The following is a 20000-nucleotide window of genomic DNA, read 5'->3' as shown; positions in this document are numbered from 1 at the left end:
CAAAGTGGGCCAACTCATCCTCAACCCCAAAACCATGGCTTAGATTGGGCCGCAGGAAATGGCAATGCGGAACAGAAGCTGAACAAAGGCACCCGAGTTCCTGAGGAAGTGATTGTACTTCCTTGGCAGACAAGCACGATCATGCTACCGGTTGAAACCGACCCCCGGAACAAGGTGTTGGCGAGGGAATTACTTTGAATATGATTTCTGATGGACTCCTGAACTCACTCACGCCTTTGATGGGAGATGTTCTTCAGGAGATAAAGTCGCGATCTTCCGGTCGCTACCGCCCAGCAACGCATTACACAATGTGTCACGCATCGTTCGCTCACTCTTTGGCTCTGAACACCCTTTCCCCTCCCCGTCCCGGACGGACTGATGCAAGACACGCAAGACAAACCACCTGCTGGTGTAGAAGCTGTCTTCTGGTGTTCTTCTGGCCTTCCCCTGCAGCTGCGGCCACTACAAAGTAACCAGAATTTATTGGACCAAGCCAAGTTTTGTGGTAGACCGGCGTCTTATGGTAAGCCAGGCCACACATCGGCCAGTACCGGAGTGTCCATGTCGCAATGTATCTGTCATCGTGGCGTGTAACACGTAAGCGTGCTACAACAATGGTCCCGGGGGTAGGGGGCCTTTACGGACGAAACCGACCTCACAACCGTTTCGCCATTTCGGTCGCTACAAGAACAGAACGATGGCGATACAATGGCCACCGTCGTCGTCGTCGTCGTCGAGCCATTGCGTCGACAGGGCTGGTTTTTGGGAGGTGTGTTTTTCTTTGCACGATCGATTGTTTTTGTGCATCTGTCGTACATGATGCTGATGTATGTTTGCTTTGCTTGGGCGGAGACCCGTACCTCTTTCTGCATCTCCCGAGCTTCCCCCCGAGCTGCGCATTTGCAAATAATCGTCCAATCCATCAACCGAGGTAACATGAACCGTTACCGATGACGGTTTTAACGATGATTTCGACACCCTTCAAGCGCTTTTCTTGTCGGGTGGGTAGTTAACGATCGTTCTTTAGCGGGCGGTTGGCTTGGTATCGCCATTAGCAAGCAGAATGTTCAATTGGATTCTCATCTACTTGTCATGTACCGTAACGGATGATAGGTGTCTTTGAGATGACCTATTGTGGCGACGCTAGAATGGATTTTCTGGAATTCTTTTTTTTTTCGGGGATTTCAATCGTCATCTTCTGGTAATTCAATCCCATTGGTGTTGGTTTCAATTACTACGATTTGTGTCAAGTCAACCAAAACCGACTGATCATTGGATCGGTCACGCTGAACCAAGCAGCTTTTGAGGAGGTTTTGTTGAGGAATTGTCTAGGAAGAGAGCAAAACGAACGAGGAACAACATAGTATGTTGAATGTTGCTTCATACTAGTATTAATTTCGCAACTCTGTTAAGCTCCTGAGAAGATTCATTGATGTAAACAATCTGACCAGCCAGACGATCATTAATATGAATCTTTCTATCCAGCATGTCTATTTAAAATGGATCACTTTGTGAGATTAAACGCATACGTAACCTTTGGCATCCTCCACGATGATGATCGTCGATGCCTCGTACACCGGAACGATTGCTGCCAAACCGATCCAGACAATCACGGACACGCTCCTGTCGATAATCATTCTCAATGTTTCTAAGCTAGTACACTCTTGTTTTCACTTTTTTTTTACTTCCAACCGATACGCCGGCCACACATTACATCACACACGCATTTGCATAGAACCGAAAACCGAACCGGTTGTAGTGGCAACAATTTGTTAACTAAACGCCGAGCGCTGTAATCGAATGGACGCGGTCCATTTGCCGATGCCGACGCAGCCGCCGGTGGTCAATTGTGAGCACAATGAGATGGGTTCGATTCTACGTCCTCCTCCAGAAGCCACACAATCCGCGCTCGATATCAGCTGTCCCAGATCGGTACACGATCACTCACACAAACGGCCCCCTTCGCCAAACAATCTCACGCGGTTTCGATTGCCACGATAAGTGAAGCGATTATACTGCCACAAAGTAAATTAGCTTTTTGCCATCCCCGATCGCCCGCACTACTGGGTTATAACCCTCTCTCCCGGGTAATTGGCCACGGAATGCGGTGTGGTTTGGGGTGCGTCCTCGGCTGCTGTATGGAAATTCCTTTTCTTATGTTCCGGTCAAACCTCGGCGCCACCACCTCGCGGAAAAGCGCGCACGATGTGATCGTCTCTGCGATCGAAGCGAAACTGTGAACTTTAGGCCCGCGAACGGTGGCTTGAAGTGTTGAGATTTTCGCGGAAAGCAGCCTCCGGATCAAGGGTGGGCAATGACGCAAATCCGTGAAACCGCGAAAGCCACAAAGCCTTCTGGAAGGGAGTATGTGTGGTGCTTAGAAGTTGGCAGTTCGGGGGGTTGTGACTACCTCAACATGACATGCGGACAGCAACGCAAAAAGGAGGGGCGGGTGGCCCAATGTGAACACCATCCTCTCCCCTCTGGAGGTTTGGTGTTTTTTTTTTCGGGCCTGGGCCTAATGGTCGCACCCAACGACCACCCCAATGCGTGCACTTGATTTTCTCACCGGAACGGAAACCCCCGTGCGGGTTGTGCACGGGTGTCAAAAAGGAAAACCGTGGTAGCAAAAACCATGGGGTGTCCCATAGCGAGCGAGCCAGCCTGACTTTGGGCCACTTGCGCCGACAATAATTAGCATAGCGGGCATGATGGCGGGAGGTACGCGTTTTCGAACCGATTCGAACGCGTTTTCGAGTGCGAGATGGAACCTTTTTTTGTTTTGTTTTTGTGTTCCATCAATGAACGATCCACGTTGAAGGTCTTTTTCGGCTGAAGGCAGGCCCGGTTGGTTTTGTTAGCCCTCGTGCTTGACCGGTGGGGGGAGACATTGAATATTTAATTAATCATGTGGTACACACTGGTGCACCTAGTAATCTGTATGGCCACAGACTATGGATTAGGTTTTTTGGGGGCTGCAGTCCATTCACGGTGGTAGTAAGCGGATCCGTCATGACGGTTCTGTCACGGTGCCAGTCAGCATGACGAATCAGTTTGTCTGGTTATTGGGTTCGTACGATCGGTGCCCGAACACTTCTCGAAACATATGATTTCTTGTACCAAATAGTCACTTAAAATGTTGCAGAACAGCTTGAGAAAAGTTTTAATTGTTAAACATTCATTTGAGAAATTAATTTAAAAACACCTCGTTTACCGACAAAGAATAACTCTAATAAAACTTTTAAATGTTCTTCTGATATTCTCCCTTAATATGCTGTGTTGCATTTTTAACCAGCCTACTAGTATGTTGCACGCCTCAGCACAACTGTCAGCAATGCTGTGCTGCTATTCTGTGCCCAATCGCAGCATGCGATGTGCGTGCCAATTCAAGGAAGATGATACCCATCTGTATCGGAACTGGTTGAGGTTAACGATTGTGTGTGCGCGCGCCCGCGCCTCATTATGATCGTCCGCAGACCAACCACCCCGCCCCATTCAACAAAATTATGCTAATCTCTCGCTCACTATTTCGGTGAAGGTCTTTTGTGGCCGACTTCATGTGAGTTCGTTTGCTGCATTTGTTCTAAGTAGCGTACGAGCGTCGCAGTCATGGTTTATGATGAGAGAACGGAATTCCCCTTATCATTGCTCGGTTGCTATAGGGCTCACAAGTCAACCGATTCCCGGCCCAACCATTGACCCTATCGACGGAAGGAAGTGTCCGGCATCTCGTGACTATTTCTATGCATGGCATTAATTTACATCCAAAAGATTTTCTTCTTCTTCTGTTTCACCAAAGCATACCATGCCTAACGATCCTTTGTGGGATGAGCCACAGTGTGCCTTCCTACGGGAGATGGGCTACGCTATCTGGATATTCATAGAAACAAAGATGATTACACGGTACGTGCGCACGCCGTCTCGCCTTCCTCTTGCATGAACTCGTCGCTGAACAAATAGAAAACGCGTGCCGCACGTCTGGTGTTTGAACCCTTTTGTAGCAGGAAGCATCCCCGGTAAGTGTTTTGCGAATTTAGCAGTTCACACACACCGGTCAACCAGCGCTATTGCGCTAGTGCAAGGGAGCTGCATTGCTACCTGCCACCAGCATGTAGCATGCGTAGCAGCATCGTCGTTTCGTAAGTGAAACCCTCCAGACACAACCACTTCCAGTAGCACGTAACGCAGAACGCAAAGTTTATGTCCGCACAAGCGTCATAAAGTCATCAAGGGATCCGGGGACTGACAGCCTCCCTCCCGTGTCTCTCGATCTCGCGCTAACGGTCTAATGTGTAACGGACAGTTGTGGATTCTCGTCGTTACTATCGCGACTCCAGTCAGGTACAACGCTTGTTTGCTGTTTGCTGATTAGCCAATCGCTTGTCTAGTACATCGACCGCAACGTAATCATATCGGCGATCTATCGTAGCGTGTTCGTTGGTGCTGCCACAAGGAAGTAGAGGACCTAAGAGTATGATGAATTGTGCCGATGAATTCGACCAGCAGAGGTACTGTCATAAAATTTAACATAAAGCGGAAGCACACTTGCCATGCATAACCTTCGGAAAGGTGTAACCCTAGAGCAGAACTCCACGAGGAGCGTGCTCCAGCTGTGTTATGTGCTTGACGCTACATAATTGGTGTCATAATTGGATGGATTCGAACAGCCCTTCCTGTCCGTGAGCACGGGGCTGTAGTGTTGACTGTTCGTTCGTGAACAGACGCTCCATCCAGAGATCAAAGCAGACAACAACCTAACCTAGCCCCAGTACGTCACATGCCAGCAATTACTGTGGGTAATGGCAATGAAATTGTTCCCTCTACCTCTGTTCTCCCTGCATCTGCAGCAGCAACAGTGTGCGCTTGTCACTGCACCCGCCCCTCCCCCGGAGGGAGTGAAGTGTAAAGTGTTCTAACACCAGAACGCTCGCCCAGGTGTGCCCTTGCCCTGCATGCGCTGTCAGGGCGCTAGCAGCAGGGTGTGTGCGTTTTCAGTCTGTTGCACCGTGATGAGGTGTGAAGCAGACGACGGGTGCACTGTACGCGACGTCAACTGCGGGACATAAATTAGATAATGATGGCCACCTAGAACTCATTCACAGAACTCGAGCGCCTCTATCGGTGGACTTATGAAACCCGAGGGCAAATCGCAAATGTTACGAAGAGGCCTCACAGTCAGCAATCTGGGCCGGTTGTCCCGAAGATCGATGATCGAGCACTTTGATACCCTCGATGCGTCTGCCCTACTCTGGTTGACAGTTCGATGATAAAGTGCACCACAGCACGCACAGGCGCGTTGTCACAACACACTTCTGTGTTCTGTGCGTACCGTGTGCAGTCAGCAGAACGGAAGGTGTTTAATTATTCCTGGCATCTGGTGACCGGTAATGGCCTCGATTAAGCAATCGGAACTTACGGCGTTTGTGTGTCGTCTGCGTGTGCGTCTGCGTCGGTGTGTGTGGATCTGGTTTGTCTTCATGAACGTTATAACCACCGACGGCCGTTGCAGGAGCTGGTGGTGGTGGTACTGGACGTACTACACCGTATCCCGAGGTCTGCACAGGTCCCGAAGGGCGCGCTGGTCCACGATCTACTCCATAGCCACTGGATCCTGGTGAAGAGCCTGCTGCTGCTGCTGGTGGTCGCATTCCAGGCAGATTTCCTCCGCTACCATATCCTGAAGATCCACTCGAGCTCGGTCGCTGTACACCACCATAACCCGAGGGGCCACTACCGATCGGTGGAGTACTTCCCGTCGGTCCTCCCGCAGGTCGTCCACCGAAGCTCGTACCACCGTACTCCGGCCGCAGGTAGTTGTTGTCCAGCGTCGGTACATTCTGGGCGTAGATCTCCGGATAACCGTTCTGTTTGTTCGGTAGCGGATAGTTCGTTTCATATAGCATCGGAAACTGGTATGGATAGTTGCCCGGCTTGGAAGGACCACCGGATCCACTCACCACACCGTACGAGGGTCTCTGATCGAACGGATACTTGGTTGGTATCTCACGATCCGGTAACCCGGTAGGACCGGGACCTGGTAGGCTCGGTGAGTAACGATCACCTCCCGTTGCCAGCCCATAGTGTGGTCCAGTGGCGGCCGTACTGGTCGGTAGATAGGGACTTCCACCGGTCGGGTGAGTGTGCGTGTCCTTCGTCGTGTAGAACTCTTCGGTCGGAGCCGTCGTCTCGGGAAGTGTTTCGCCACTCGTTTGACCGTAGGTACCGGTCGTACCTGGCACCGTACTGCCACTGGTCGGCCCGGTGGAACCACCGCCACCGTATTCGGGACGCTCGTTGGGACGGGAGGTATCCACGAAACCACCGTTGATGGTGGTGGGCAGATCAATGCCCGAACTCGTCGATACTCCCGATGGACCAAAAACCGGTGGTCCAGGACGATCGATTATGCTCGGCGGTGGAAAGGAGCCACCGGTCGGCGGTGGTGGTTGTTGTGGTTGTGGAGGTGGTGGTGGTTGCTGTAGTCCCGGTTGTCGCTGGGGTCCACCTCCCGGCCCTAGCTCACCATTGGGGAAGATACCCAGGCCTACAATGGAGTGGAGAATGAGTTAACCAACGTTCAAGAAACTGAAGAGACTAGACAGCGTTATAAGAAAGGTTTAACACTAGTTCAAATATGATCTAACGCAGAATACAATGAAATAACTCTCATAAAAGACATGCACATGTAGGTATGACTCGTCTATACCGTCATTCAGTTATTTAAACATATTTTGAGAATTAAATGCTTTCTTAACATTTTTAGATGATTACCACTGCAGCTGAGTAAATACAAATACTATATGTAACTTGAGAACTACTTGGAGATAACTGAATTCCTCAAGAATAGTCCGATTTTGTAACATTTGTTTTGCATATCGTATTCTGTTCCTTTTTCTTTTATATCTTTGTGTTTTGTACTCTATTATTAGATCTTCATATACAGTATGAAAAAAAAGTTTATCCACCCCTGCACGAATTTAACGTTTTGGCTGTTTTCTCCAACCAACTAAGTCCGAACATTCGTATATCAATAGTTTTGTATTATTTTGCTTTTTACTTTCTTCCAAAAGACTCACTAGAAAAAAAGATATCACAAAAGTAGTACAGAAAGGTACGACAAAAAAGTTTATCCACCCTATACCAAAATAAAAATGGTTTTCTCTTCGAAATAATGAAATAATATTTTTTTTTCGCTCCGTTTCAATGATGCAGTTTAGTTCTTTAACCTCATGCGCATCTTTTGAGACCTTATCGATGCTTCTATCGCCTAAAATAATGGAGTTATGTGCCTAAGAAGTACCTATCAAACTAATAGTTGTTCATTTCTTAAAGATGCTCAGAGCCATTTTTAAATGAATTAGTTGCATAACTCCATTATTTTTGGCGATAGAACCATCAATAGGGTCTTAAAAGATGCGCATCAGATTAAGGCACTAAGCTGCATCCTTGAAATGGACTGAAAAAATCTTATTTGACTATTTTGAAGAGAAAACCATACGATACTATACAATTCCATACATTTTTTTTGTATGGGGTGGATAACGTTTTCTTGCCTTTTTTTCGTACCTTACTCGACTATTTTTGTAATATCTTTTTTTCTAGTGAGTTATTTTTCAAAAAATAAAAAGCAAATGAAGAAGAATAAAAAACGAATCTATTGATATGCGATTTTTAATTTTTTGACAAAGACGTTCGGAGAAAATAGCCAAAATGTAACCTTCTTGCAGGGGTGGATAGACTTTTTTCCATACTGTAAATACCATGATGATCACACTACTTCACATGAAATATTTAGAAATCTGCGCGCATAATAGAAATAGTTAACTAGTACTCACCTCCCGGCTTGGGCGGTGGGTTGGTGGGTCCATCTAAAAAACAGTTGTACTTCCTGGCGTACAGATCAAAGTCCGGATCGAAGATGGTACCGACCGGGCGTGACTTGGTGGCATCGATCGTATTCGCCGACAGTTGACACGTTCCATTTCCTCGACCGGAAATTCTGCAAAAAAGCAACAACAACACACACACGCACACACACCTATTATTTCCGCTCTAACCCTGCTCCTCTCGATCTGCTCACTGTGCTACTTACCCAAAGGCGAACGTTTGGCATTCCTTGTCGTTGAGGCAAAGCGTTTCGCAGATCTTCAGCGAGTTCGTGTCCGAGTTGCGGAACGTTTTCTCGAATGGCAGCATCGCCCCGAGCGCTATCCTCTCGAAGCAATCTGGCGGCGATATCGGGGAGAGTCATTAGCGTGATGCGTGAGCAATTAAAAAAAATATCTCTTCGAAACTAGGACTCCAAGACTTTCAAAGCGGTACTACTTCCTAGAAGACAATGTTGTCTCGTTGTCTCGTTTGGCCCGGTTAGCTAACAACCGGTGTAGCGCGCATGGTTGAACCGATCGGGCTGTAGTCGTCTGCCAGAAGGAGGCGCCAAATGACGCATGGCGCATCATCAATCGAAAGTGACCGGCCAGCACACCCTCACGTAGGGCACCACCGCGTGTGTTATGCAATCGCGTGCATTGAATTCGCATTACGCGATGTTGGTGTGCGAGGCCCATACACACACACACACGTACACGCGCGTGGCGTGGACCGGATGTTTGTTATTGTTTGTGCACCACGAAGATGGCAGATACCTCCACCAACACCACCCCCACCGCTAACAGAGAGAGGTGCGTTCTGTGTGACGTCGGTCGATTGAACAACGGGTGCCGCCACCGGTTGGGCATACCGCGGCCTGTTAGTCTCGCTGTTCGACTGGTGCTGGGCTCGCTGGGCCGCGCACGCACCAGCCGACACCTACACCTACCGCGCTAGTCCACCACCAGAACGAACGGGAGTTAATGAATCAGAACGATGGCCGACGGGCCGAGGAGGACAAAAAGTGAAAGTGATCACCAACAATGACAACCGAAACACCACACCACAGAGCGGCAACAATAATGGCACTAAATGATCCTAAACGATGTTCGAATGGGTGTGGGTGCGTGTATGTGGCTGTGTGTGATTTAGTACATTTGAAGGCACGATAAAAGGTAGAGGTGTAATTAGGTCATGACTTTTAACATGCATTTGAGTACTAATTGAACAATGCGTAGCGGACAGTTTTTCTGATTATGATAAATAAAACAATTTGTTTTCTGTGTTAGATTGTGAATCTATTAGTAATTAGCAAAGAACGTCAACAGTTCAAGCGTTAGCGTTAGTATCTTAGTTAAAGGAAGCTACTAAAAAGATATTAGTAACTGTAAGCTCATAAAAAATGAGTATTTTATAAGTTAGTTGTTATTTATTGAATCGTAGTTCACATTGGTTGCTAAGCTGTAGTATTTTAAAATCATAGTAACAAGGCGAGAACGAAGAGTTAACAGTTAACTTTTTAATAATACTTAACGCTAGTAAAAAGAAACTCCTTTTCTCCTTCAGATATGTTATCGCGATGCTTTAGAAAGTGAAAATACATTAGACCTACGGCCACACAAATTTTGCACGATGATTACCGATGATTAGAGAAAAGCAGCAAATGATCCCCTAATGATCATAACGGCGACGACTGCCAGAAAAACTCACCATGCTGTGGCTGCACGAGCCGATTATCGATCTGAATGCCGGTCGCCAAAGTCACGGTCAGGCAGAGCACGGCCAGCTGATAGTACCGCCCGGTCCTTAGCGCAACTTTCCTTTCCATTTCCGTCATTTTGCGTGTGTGGAGCGGGAACTCCCTGTGGTGGATCTGCGTGTTGGATTTTGCCGGCGGCGCCGATGGTAGATTCAGCGAAATTGGATCAACCAATTTCCGGCAACGACGATGTCGCGGTGATCGCGTTTTATGCGATCGAACGCGAACTTTCGGCGCGGCCCTTTTTTTTTGTTTGTTTTCTGCTCGTCCCGTCCGTCGATTGTTGTTTCTCACCGCCTTTAATTACTTCCTTTTTCGGGGCCAAGTTCGCCTTCACACACACACCCCATTAATCCAGCAGCAGCGCGATCGGAGGAGGATTCCTTTTGGAGGGGGGGATGAGGAGACTTTCTTTCCGCGGGTCAAGGGGATGTGTTTTTGTGTCCGTTCTCCCTCTTCCTTTTTTTTGCCTAACGGCCCAAAGGGTGCCAATTTATGAAATATGTTGCGGGACTCACTGCCAGCTGGTGGTGGGTTGTTTTATGTTTTCCGCACTTTCGCAACGTGATGCTTTCGCACGCGTGCCCCGGGTGGGGCTATCAAGGTCGGGACTAATGCTCTCTCCTTCGAAAGCTGACCGGATAAGGTGTCCGGTGATGCGTGCGTACGTGCGTGCGTGCGTGTGTGTTTGTGTGCTGGGGACCTAGATTGTTCCGGCTAATCTCGTACCCCAATCTGCGTCGAGTGCTGCTCCCCCTTCTAAGCACACTAAATGGCCTGGCGTGCTTTCGTCCCGTTATGCTTTCGATTACAGCCGTCAGATAGCGTGCACGGAATCCAGCGTCAATTCGCAACACCGGGACACTCCCAAAGGGAGTTTTGTGAGCCGGAATCTCGTCGGCGTCTCGACGACGACGACGACGACGACGACAGGCCGTTGACCAGAGCACCAGAAGAACCGGAAAAGACACTCCGCCGCCGCCGACTTGGGGGTAATTATAAATTTAATTTACTTTTTACCGGCCGACCCTCACGGCCTCGCGCCCCTTTCTCCTAGGCGTGCGCTCCGACGAGCAGACCATCAAACGATGTCACCGATGGTGGTAGGAGACGAACCCGTTCCTGTCGCCCGCATTACGGCTTGTCCTGCTCACGGTTTGTTGGATCGCAATCTCGTGTTCTGACGGCTGGCGTGTTCTGTTCAGCGACAGGAAGGTTGAAGAGAAGATGCCTAAGACACACACACACACACACACAGGAAGAAAGGAAGGAAGGAAGAAGATGTTGTGGGGTGGATTACAAAAAGTAGAAGAAAAAAAAACGGAAATTAAATCCAAAGACAAGCATGGCAAGCAATAACGGTGCGGTTCCAATTCTTGCCCAGTAATTTTCATCAAATTAGATCTCGCTCTGGCGTGGCAGTTGCCACCCGAAAAAGTCAACGATCGCTCCCCCGAGCTCACGGAATTCTCACGCGATGCGAATTGTTTGTAAATCGAGGGCTGCGTGCGAATTCTTCGTTGCGCCCAAGCATCGGCCCAAGCCATCTTGGTGCCAGTAGTAGCAGTGATTGGAGATAAAGGTGTGGCCAGAAAGCAGACACCACCACCGAGAGGTACGAGCGATGAGAAGGGCTTGCAACGGAACGAACGTAGTATGCGATGTCAGAGGCGAGAGAGCGGTTTCCATGGAGTGATGAGTTTGGATTGTTTGGATCAGAACGATCCGACAACGAGGAAACATTTGGAGGTCAGCCGGCCTGGCCGGGACAACAATGTGCCTTTGATATGGTAAACGGTTCCGATGGGTTTGGATGGCCATTTTGGGGAGGGAATACATTACTGGATGGCCGTGTTCCGACAACAGCTAATTAGATCATCATCGGTTTGTGTCCATTTATTGAAGGAGCACATTGGCCGGGCCATACATAATTCAGTTCGACAGCCGTTGACGGGAAGCAGAGCGCCAGTGGTTGGTGCTATCAATGGGTTCTGAACTTGAACATAGATTCCGTGATGCGAGGTAGTAAGGAAATGATTTGTTGGCATAATTTATGCCATGCTGTGAAGCACAATTCCTCCAAATTTTTTCGAACCTAACTAGCAACAAATATTCATTCACCAACGAATATCTAACGTGCGTTCTGTGGTTGCAAAAAAGAGCGCTAACATTGCTTCTACTACTACTGCTACTACTACTGCTCCCTAGAACTGCTCTCATTCCCACAGCACGAAAAGATGTTCTGTGTGTCCAATTTCTAATTTTCTCAAGGTTGAATCCACCAAAAAAAAAAAAAACACGGGGGATAACCAAAAACATTCCATTCCATTCCGAGCATGGATGAGCAACATTGACCTCATTGTAAGAAGCTTTCCCAATCATCATATCATCATCGCGTTCCGGTGCCGAAAACAGCCCAACTTTTCACTGCCAACCGTTACGAAATCTCGCACTTTAATTCTTCCGAATCTCGTAAAAAGAATGCCAGCGAGTTTTTCGGTTACATACTCCACGGTATGCTCCACAGAACGAGCTACATATACACTCACTCTCACACACACACACACACACACACACAGTCACTGGCAAAACGCGGGCACGATCGCTACTAATTATCATTTGAATAATTGTCGTTAAAACGCGATCATGCTGCTGTTGCTGCTGGTGCTGGTGCTGATGATGTCGCGCTTGTAGCCCCATTCTGTTCCAAGTGCGACAGGTGCAGTGGCGTACCGTGCCGTGCCGTATGGTAACCCACGAGAAGGCAAGGTCAATAAAACCTCATCTACCGGCCACCGAGCAGCAGTTGTTGGTGTTCGTTCTAAACGCACCTCGCACCCCCGCCACATACTGGTGAGTTGCCGTGGCTGACATCACAACTGCACATCACTGTACTGTGCTGCTAACGTGCTACAGCGTGCCATTCTCATTCAAATCCGCGTCCCTTGGCTAGGGATTGTTTTACATTTCAAAGGCAGCAACAACAGCAACGGTTCGAGCGAGTTGGTTCGGTTTACCAATCCAGCAACCAGCAACCAACCAAACGATCAGCTCGCCGATGGGCCCCAAATTTGCGCCATCCAACTGGAGGTTCTGGAGTTCATTTTTATTATTACTTTTTTTTTTACCAATACCAGAACATATTTCGTAATTTGCGAGTGCACGCTTGCGAATCCAGAAACTTCCTTCAAGGCAAAGCACCGCACGTGATCGAGAAGCTTAAACACTTACACTTTGTTTGATAATCCGAGTCTCCGAAATAAATAGCAGGATCACTGCAAGTCACTGAATCCTTTTTGACGGAAGAAAGGACACGCACGGAACAAATGAACGTAACGGAACCTCACGTACGGTATCGCATCGTCAAAGCTCGATGACATGATTTGCAACACTGCAACTTCACCAACTCACCTCTTTCGGTTCCACTAAATCCTAGACACAGATTGTCATTCTAATGCGCGACCGTTCCACATCTATCTGCTGCAGGCCATAAATCTGCGCTCCAGATGCACTGACGCGACGACGACACCCTAATTTCGGGAACGGTTCCCACGCTAAACTATTCCAGACCCCGCTCAATGTGTGTTCTAATTTCGTTCGTTCGTACGGACCGTCACACCGGACCGCAGGTCACCGGAAGAAGCTAAAGCTTAAGGCACACCACTAGCCGCTCAGCGAGCGATTCACAAGCACACGAGCACACCAGCACGAGCGTCGGGTCGGAAAAACAAAATCCGCGTGCGCACGCCAGCGAGTGACGAAAACGACTGAATTATTCGGATGCGGTCCGGGTGGATTTTATTTTTATATTTCAAACATATTCGCCCGCCATGCTTGCTACGCTTGTGTCGGTGCGCGTTGGCCCGTGTGGTGGTAGAGAATGCGAATGCTGGCGATATGGTGTGGAGCAGGCATCGCCAATGGTGACGCTGCCATTTACGTTTGCCACCCTCTGGGCTCTCGGTAACTGTCCGTCTCTCTTTCCGGGAGGCTTCGGGTCTCTTCTGTGCTATCGTTCCGCTTTGGGGACCGATAGAACCCTCCCGCCTTTATGGTTGACCGTCCGAAACAGGGAGTTTAGAGGACGCAAATTAGTAGCATAAATTTATGGATCATCTTTGAGATGAGAAGATTGATGATTATCCTTCCAAAAGGGGTTCTTAGGAATTTAGAAAAAATGTCATTTGGTTTTTTTTTAAATTTTCTATCTTTTCCTAGTGAAGCTGCCGTGCATATTTTTTGGGATTAATCGAGCTTAATGTTGCAATTCTGTGCCCCTCGTAGCATTAAATCTGCCGGATAGATCCTTTGGAAAATTTGAAAGGTGCCTTTTTAACAACTTCAGTCACCGCTGATTGCCGCCTTGTCGAGTAAAATCTGTTGATACTTGTTTTAAATAATTATTTAACGCGAAAACCTGATAATAAAACCGTAACAACGTTAACCTGGAAGCAGCTTGGAACTGCTGTCAAAATTTGATGAAAATATAAATTTCACAAAAATAAAAAAAAACTACTCATCAATCAATCAACTTCATCAACTCATCATCGTGTCCTTTGGTAGACATTGATTTGTATATCTCAGATGATCGAGCACGATGGACACCGTAAAACCTTTCTGACTCGAATAAAAGTATCAATCAATAATACACTTTACTTAAAATATGGTTCTACACTTTACTTAATAAGTCAATTACTTCTGCAATTTTTAAGAACTTATGCAATTAAATAAAGACGATCCTGTTTATGATTCGATATTTAAAACATCCTTTAAAAATGTTCAACAATTACTTCTAAGCAACAAACAGCCTAAAGTAATAAGTTCCCAAATCTTTTACTTCATTCAATCTTCATTTACTTGGGCTTCTTTGGAAGTGTCGGTAACTCGAGAAAATAATGAAATGATTCACAAGCGGAAGAGAACGAACGGCAATCAGACAAGCACAATCATCCCAACCATTACCGTCAGCAACAGCACCGCGTAAGTAACTCATTCTTTTATGTTTGCCCCCTTGTCCCGGGCAATCGGCTGGCTTCCTTGGGAGCTGGTGATGTGTGAAATCACACACACACACACACACACACACACACACACACACACACACACACACACACACACACGTGGACACACGGACGCTCCAGACAAAAGGGTCCACGATAATCTGGACAGCCGAAAACCTGATAATTAATTAAGACTTTTGCTTTGCATGAAGCGTTCGTGCAGCATCCAGACCTCTGAGCATCCAGAGACCACAAACAAGCATCCCGAACAAGCGTAAGGATGCTCGATTGATTCGTTGACGGCAATTCGGCTGTACATACACTCACACACACACACACACACCGGAAACCTGTTTTTTGGAAACACCCAAAGGCAACATCCGAATAAAGAAGTCGTTGGCGTTGGCGAACCGTGGCGGTCGTGCTCCAATCCCTGATCGCAGGTCCAATACCTGCCAAAGGCCTTTCCTTCCGGTGCTTCGCGTACAGAAAGGAATAAAATGAGCTAAGAGGATGGGAGGGTTGGAGTAGGAGAGTGTTACTTTTTTTTGGAAGCGATCATGCTCACCGTCATGCTAATAAGATGTTTGCCTCTAGATTGCTACCAATAAATGTGGGCGAGGTGTGATTGCAAAGCTCCTGGATAGCGATTCGCGCGGTATTATCATCAAACGATAAATAATTCCTTTCGTTCGAGTGTAATGCGTGGCGGGTGTTTTCGTGACAGAAAAGAGTTATATAAATGTAGATTTAGTTCTCAAAATGTAACTGTAGGTTTGATTATTCAAAGCTGAAGTGCATAATGCTTTCCAGAGCAATTTTTACATTGAATCCCAAACTCCATTAATCGAAAGCTTCCGTAACGTTTCAATTCCATTCCAGCCCCGATTGCGGATCGTTACTCTTGCGCCAACCCTCATCAATTACCGTGCGGTGCTCCATTAGGTAGCAAGAGCGGGGCGATCGCTTCTACGCTTCACTCGATGCTCGGATACCACTCGACGGGCATTCGACGCCGTCCTGATCAGCTCACTCAGCGAACGCGGATCATGACTCAGCGGTCAACAAACCGCACGACATGCGTGCTCGTAATTAAGCCATCGCTTATAAGATTAGCGTCCGCCCGCCGTGAACACTGGTTAAACCACCAAAACGGATCTGCTACCAACGTGTGGTTAGTTCTCGGTGGTGGTTTGTGCTCGAGGAGTTGTCGATTTATCTCGTGCTGGTTAGAACTTGTTTTCCGAGCTGCGAGGGAAAGACGTAAGTTGGGCTCTGCTAAAGGGACTCCCAAGATGCTCGTAGGTTCGTCGCCTTCCTTCCTGTTGATGTCGTTTGATCTTGACTCGAGGAACACACCCTAAAAGAATGGAATAACACAATCAGCAGTAGTATCGCCTGTGTTTTATGCACAAAGACAGCGTCGACAACGTGGTAATGGTTCCTGGTTTCGATGCTAATGCCCTCGCCAAACAAACCATCATACCATTACAGCAGCATCTAGCGACAATCTAATTAGTAATTCCACTTTGCTCATGCTGGCAAAACCTACAAATCGTTTCGCTAGCGCATCATCACCACCGCCGCAGTGATGCTCTTCCTTCCGCTGTTGACCAGCCCGCGCAGAGTGGGCATTGTTTCTGCCCCCGAAATCCCACATTCTCTGCTCATCCTCCGCCCCCCATGCCAGTGTCAATGTTTCATTTGTATGTAATGGGTCGTGGCAGCAGCGGTGGCCACCGACACTGGGAACGTCTGTGTTTGATAGTCATAACCTTTTTTTTTTATGTAATATGATAAACGATTCAGTCGCTTCCGATTGAAGCAGCAGCCCTGTGGTGTGGCCTATGAAGGGTCCGGATGCTCCAGCCCAAGGTTAAAGGTGATCAACTTCCCCGGAAACGAGAGGTCTGCGCGCTCTGTACTCTTCATGTACAACGCATCGTAGCAGGCTTTGTCAGTCTTCCACTGACAGAAGTGACAGGTACAAGCAAAGCAGGCCACGAGTCGTGACATGAACGCGGAGGAATCCCGTGGGATATTCCAAACCCGTTGCTGCCATTATTGAAGGGCTCCCGGTAATTAAGAACTAACCTTATCTGTCCGTCTTTCGCGCCATTCGCAATAATGTGGGTCTTGGTCCAGAAAGCCCAGAATGAATTCGTGGTTTTGCTGCGTCTGCGGTTTCAGCATGGCCGCCATGCTGAGGAGCGCAATCTGATAACTCTCTGGAAAACAAAGGGAGACGATAATGTGTCCAAATTTATGCGCCAACAGATCGTTGACCCAACGTTGATCATTGCAGCGGGAAGCCGGGAGGTGGACATCATGAAGCAAATGTTTTCAATGGCCGCGGTTTGTTCGGTAGGTTTTGTTTTTGGTCGTTCCCTTGAAAAATCCCCGGATTGCAAATGCCATTTGGGAGCAACGGGCTAGAACGGATCGTGGGCCGGGATTTGCGGGAGGATTTGCGCTGCGTACAGACGGGCGGGCGTTCTTCGCGGGCGAATTGGTGTCCATTGTCCGTGTGCGTGGTCTCTGTGCGGTCCCTTTTTCCCTGGCACCCCGGGGTAGGTGTTGAAACAACGCGTTTTCGGTAACATATCATTACAACCAATAAATGTCATCATGCCACGAATTAAAAAAAAAATAGTTCAGACAATCAACGCTCGAGTTGCTTGGAATTTGACTAATTATTTCACTTGTCTCTGTGTTTATGAGTGTTTGTATGTTTGTGTGTGTGTGTTTTTTTTGTTCATTTTTCTGGTCTTTCTTGCTGCTATCTGGCAGCAACCATGCTGCGCCTTGTGCTACCGGCAAGCCCGGCCACAAGCACAATGCTTGCTTTGTATACGACACCTGGAGCGGCTCCTGGGAAGAGCCGCTTCTTCTTCAAACCTTTGATTAACAGCTTTGCTTGAGGGGTCAGAGTTGTAAAAACGAATCCTTTCCCCCTACAATGCAGCACCGAGTTGTCTGATCCTGATCCGTCTTCGTCTGATCCTCCCTGCTGGGGATTCTCTTCTCATCATTTCTTCTATTCTCGGAACAGTTCCGGTTCCGGTTTTCTGGTGTTTGCGGATCGCGTACCATCTTCCATTGTTCTACTCTTTCCCTCTCTCTCTCTCTCTCTTTCGCTGCGTCATATGAACTCATGAACTCATTGCGCCCTACCAGTTCAGTCTAAGTCTTTTTTTTTTAATGTTGTTGTACTTGTTAGCGCAGCACACAGTATCGAATATTTGAATCGCGCCGGCGTTCCTCGGTTGCAATAAAGCTCCCCGTCTCTCCACCAAGGAATCCTGATCGAATGAGTTTTCTTGAAAGTTGAAAGCAAATTTGTGCAGCAAATGAATTGAACGATGAAGGTGTGAGGTGAGTTTGGGTTTTTTTTTGTAGACAGCACGGAATGGATGTGAGGAAACGCTACTGCCTACTGCTACCTGCTCACAACTCCCCGCCTGAAGTAGTACGGTATTACATCCATCGAAAAATGGAAACGGAAAGGGAATGGAAAAACGGAAACAATTACCTATGTTAATATCCAATGGTTTAGTTTTTTTGGTTGCCAAAAGTGTGATCTAAGTTTAGGCTTAGGGTTGTTTTTTGTTTGCTTTCTTGTTCTTATCGTTTTTTTTTCTCTTAACGTCTTTTGCATTTGCTTTTGAGTAATGGTCGTTATAAACGTTTCAAAAAAGTTCAGTTCTTGCTTGTGTTCCGAATGCAGTCCCGTTGCTCCCGTCTTATCTGCTAACGTGCAAATTTTTTTTTATTGGTTTTCCTCGTAAATCAATGCTCGAACCCAAAATCGTACCTAATAGTGCTCCATCGATTCGGCCGCCGGTTTGTTTCGTTTCATAATGTCTGTACTCTGCACGCACGCACGCACGCGGCATTTTCTGCGTTTTCTGTTTAAATTGAGGGAAACCATCTACGGACACACAAAACAGCAGGTTACAACAACAGTCAGTTCCCTTCGTTCCGTTCGGACTTGGTTAAATGTCTGTAACTGTCTCCTTGCTACCTCTCCCCACGTCGGCCATTCGGTAGAAGGAAAGTTCGTGCTCATAGTTTTTTGTGCGTATTCGAGATAATCGAGCTTATCAGATTGTTTTGCCTGTATTTAGTCTTTTAACTTTTACGAGAATAGGGATAGGGAGAAAAAGAGAGAGAATGGTGTGCGTATGAGAGAGTTATACACCTGCAAACCTACGGCCAAAGAGGAAGGAGCTGATCGTCTCTGTTCTTTACACTTTTGACCCCGTTTTCGGGCTTCGAAAGACGGAGCGCGAGTAGAATGTTGGTTAAGTGTTTTGTTCCTCTTTTTCAACATAAACTGCTTTCATAGTTTTCTTTCAGAATTTGACTTCATTTTAAAGGGACTGGTCACTCGTACTGTCCAATCCAGCTACTTTTCTATCAACTTTCATTAACCTGTTCTAGTACGACGGCTGCTTGGCTGGATGCAGAGTAGACCAATAAACGAAAAAATGAAATGCATTAGTAACGATCTTAACGTAAATCAGGTCTCTGGCTCATCTAAGACGATCACTTCTTGCAAATAGCACAAATAAAATCAGGAAAACAAAATCATACAAAACAACCGGCATAAGGATTAATCAGTTTATTTCAAAAAGGCTCTGCCGCCCCTCCGACCGCTCCGTGAATGCACTATGTAGTAGTCCCCAAGGGTTTTCTTTTCTTTGTCGTTCAAACTAACTGTGTTTAAATGTTGTCTGTGTTTCATTCTGGTTTATTCTCACGAGTGTTTTTGTTTACCTAACCTGTCTGCTCTCTGCCCTAACCTGTTGCTTCGTCTTTCCTCGTCTACTACCTTCACTCTCCATGGTTATAGAATAAATGTTCAGTGAACTTAAGAGCTACCCGAAATTTTGCTATTGTGAGTTTATGAACTATTTTTGCTGCATCCTGTTTTAACATCCGTTTACTAAATCGCATACCGCGTGTCTGCCTTGCCTTTTCCGTTCCTTGCAGTTGTGTTTCTTTTTCCCCTTTTTGTTTTGTTTTGTTTTGTTTTTTTTTCTCGTTTCAATCACTGTGTACGTGTTTTAGCGGATTTACGGAGAGCAAAACTTCTCGCATCCTTGTTGCGCCCCATTTTCACTAATCAAAGTATTCGTATCTAAAGTTTCTTCACATAGGTTTAAATTAATTTAAATTATATTAGATTTCTTTTCTTTTCCCTCCCTGCCTAACCACTAGGTTCTAGTCGCTCGTGCTCGCGACTGTGACCTCGCGTTTACGCGACTGCTGCTCGCGCAACATGCTCGAGTGTTCCTTTTTTAGGTTTATCGTTATCTCTTTTGCTTTCCTTCTCTTGCCCTCGTCGCTTCCTCTGTCTCGAGCTTACA

At 47.1% G+C, this 20000-nt stretch overlaps 1 protein-coding gene across 1 annotated transcript in view; it reads right to left on the bottom strand.

Moving 5' to 3' along the window:
- Nucleotides 1-9974, bottom strand: part of LOC125959557 (uncharacterized) — a 15603-nt gene extending 5629 nt beyond the window's left edge. Inside the window, exons 1-5 of the mRNA XM_049692382.1 lie at nucleotides 9580-9974; nucleotides 8093-8225; nucleotides 7836-7999; nucleotides 5417-6544; nucleotides 1535-1663 (exon numbers count right to left, since the gene is read on the bottom strand). Of these exons, the coding sequence (XP_049548339.1) occupies nucleotides 1535-1663; nucleotides 5417-6544; nucleotides 7836-7999; nucleotides 8093-8225; nucleotides 9580-9706 (1681 nt within the window). The 5' untranslated portion in view covers nucleotides 9707-9974. The remainder of the gene's footprint in view (nucleotides 1-1534; nucleotides 1664-5416; nucleotides 6545-7835; nucleotides 8000-8092; nucleotides 8226-9579) is intronic.
- Nucleotides 9975-20000: the final 10026 nt, after the last annotated feature.

Source organism: Anopheles darlingi, chromosome 2 (assembly GCF_943734745.1).
Source record: "Anopheles darlingi chromosome 2, idAnoDarlMG_H_01, whole genome shotgun sequence".
Lineage (NCBI taxonomy): Eukaryota > Metazoa > Arthropoda > Insecta > Diptera > Culicidae > Anopheles > Anopheles darlingi.
This window is presented reverse-complemented; position numbering and strand designations above follow the sequence as displayed.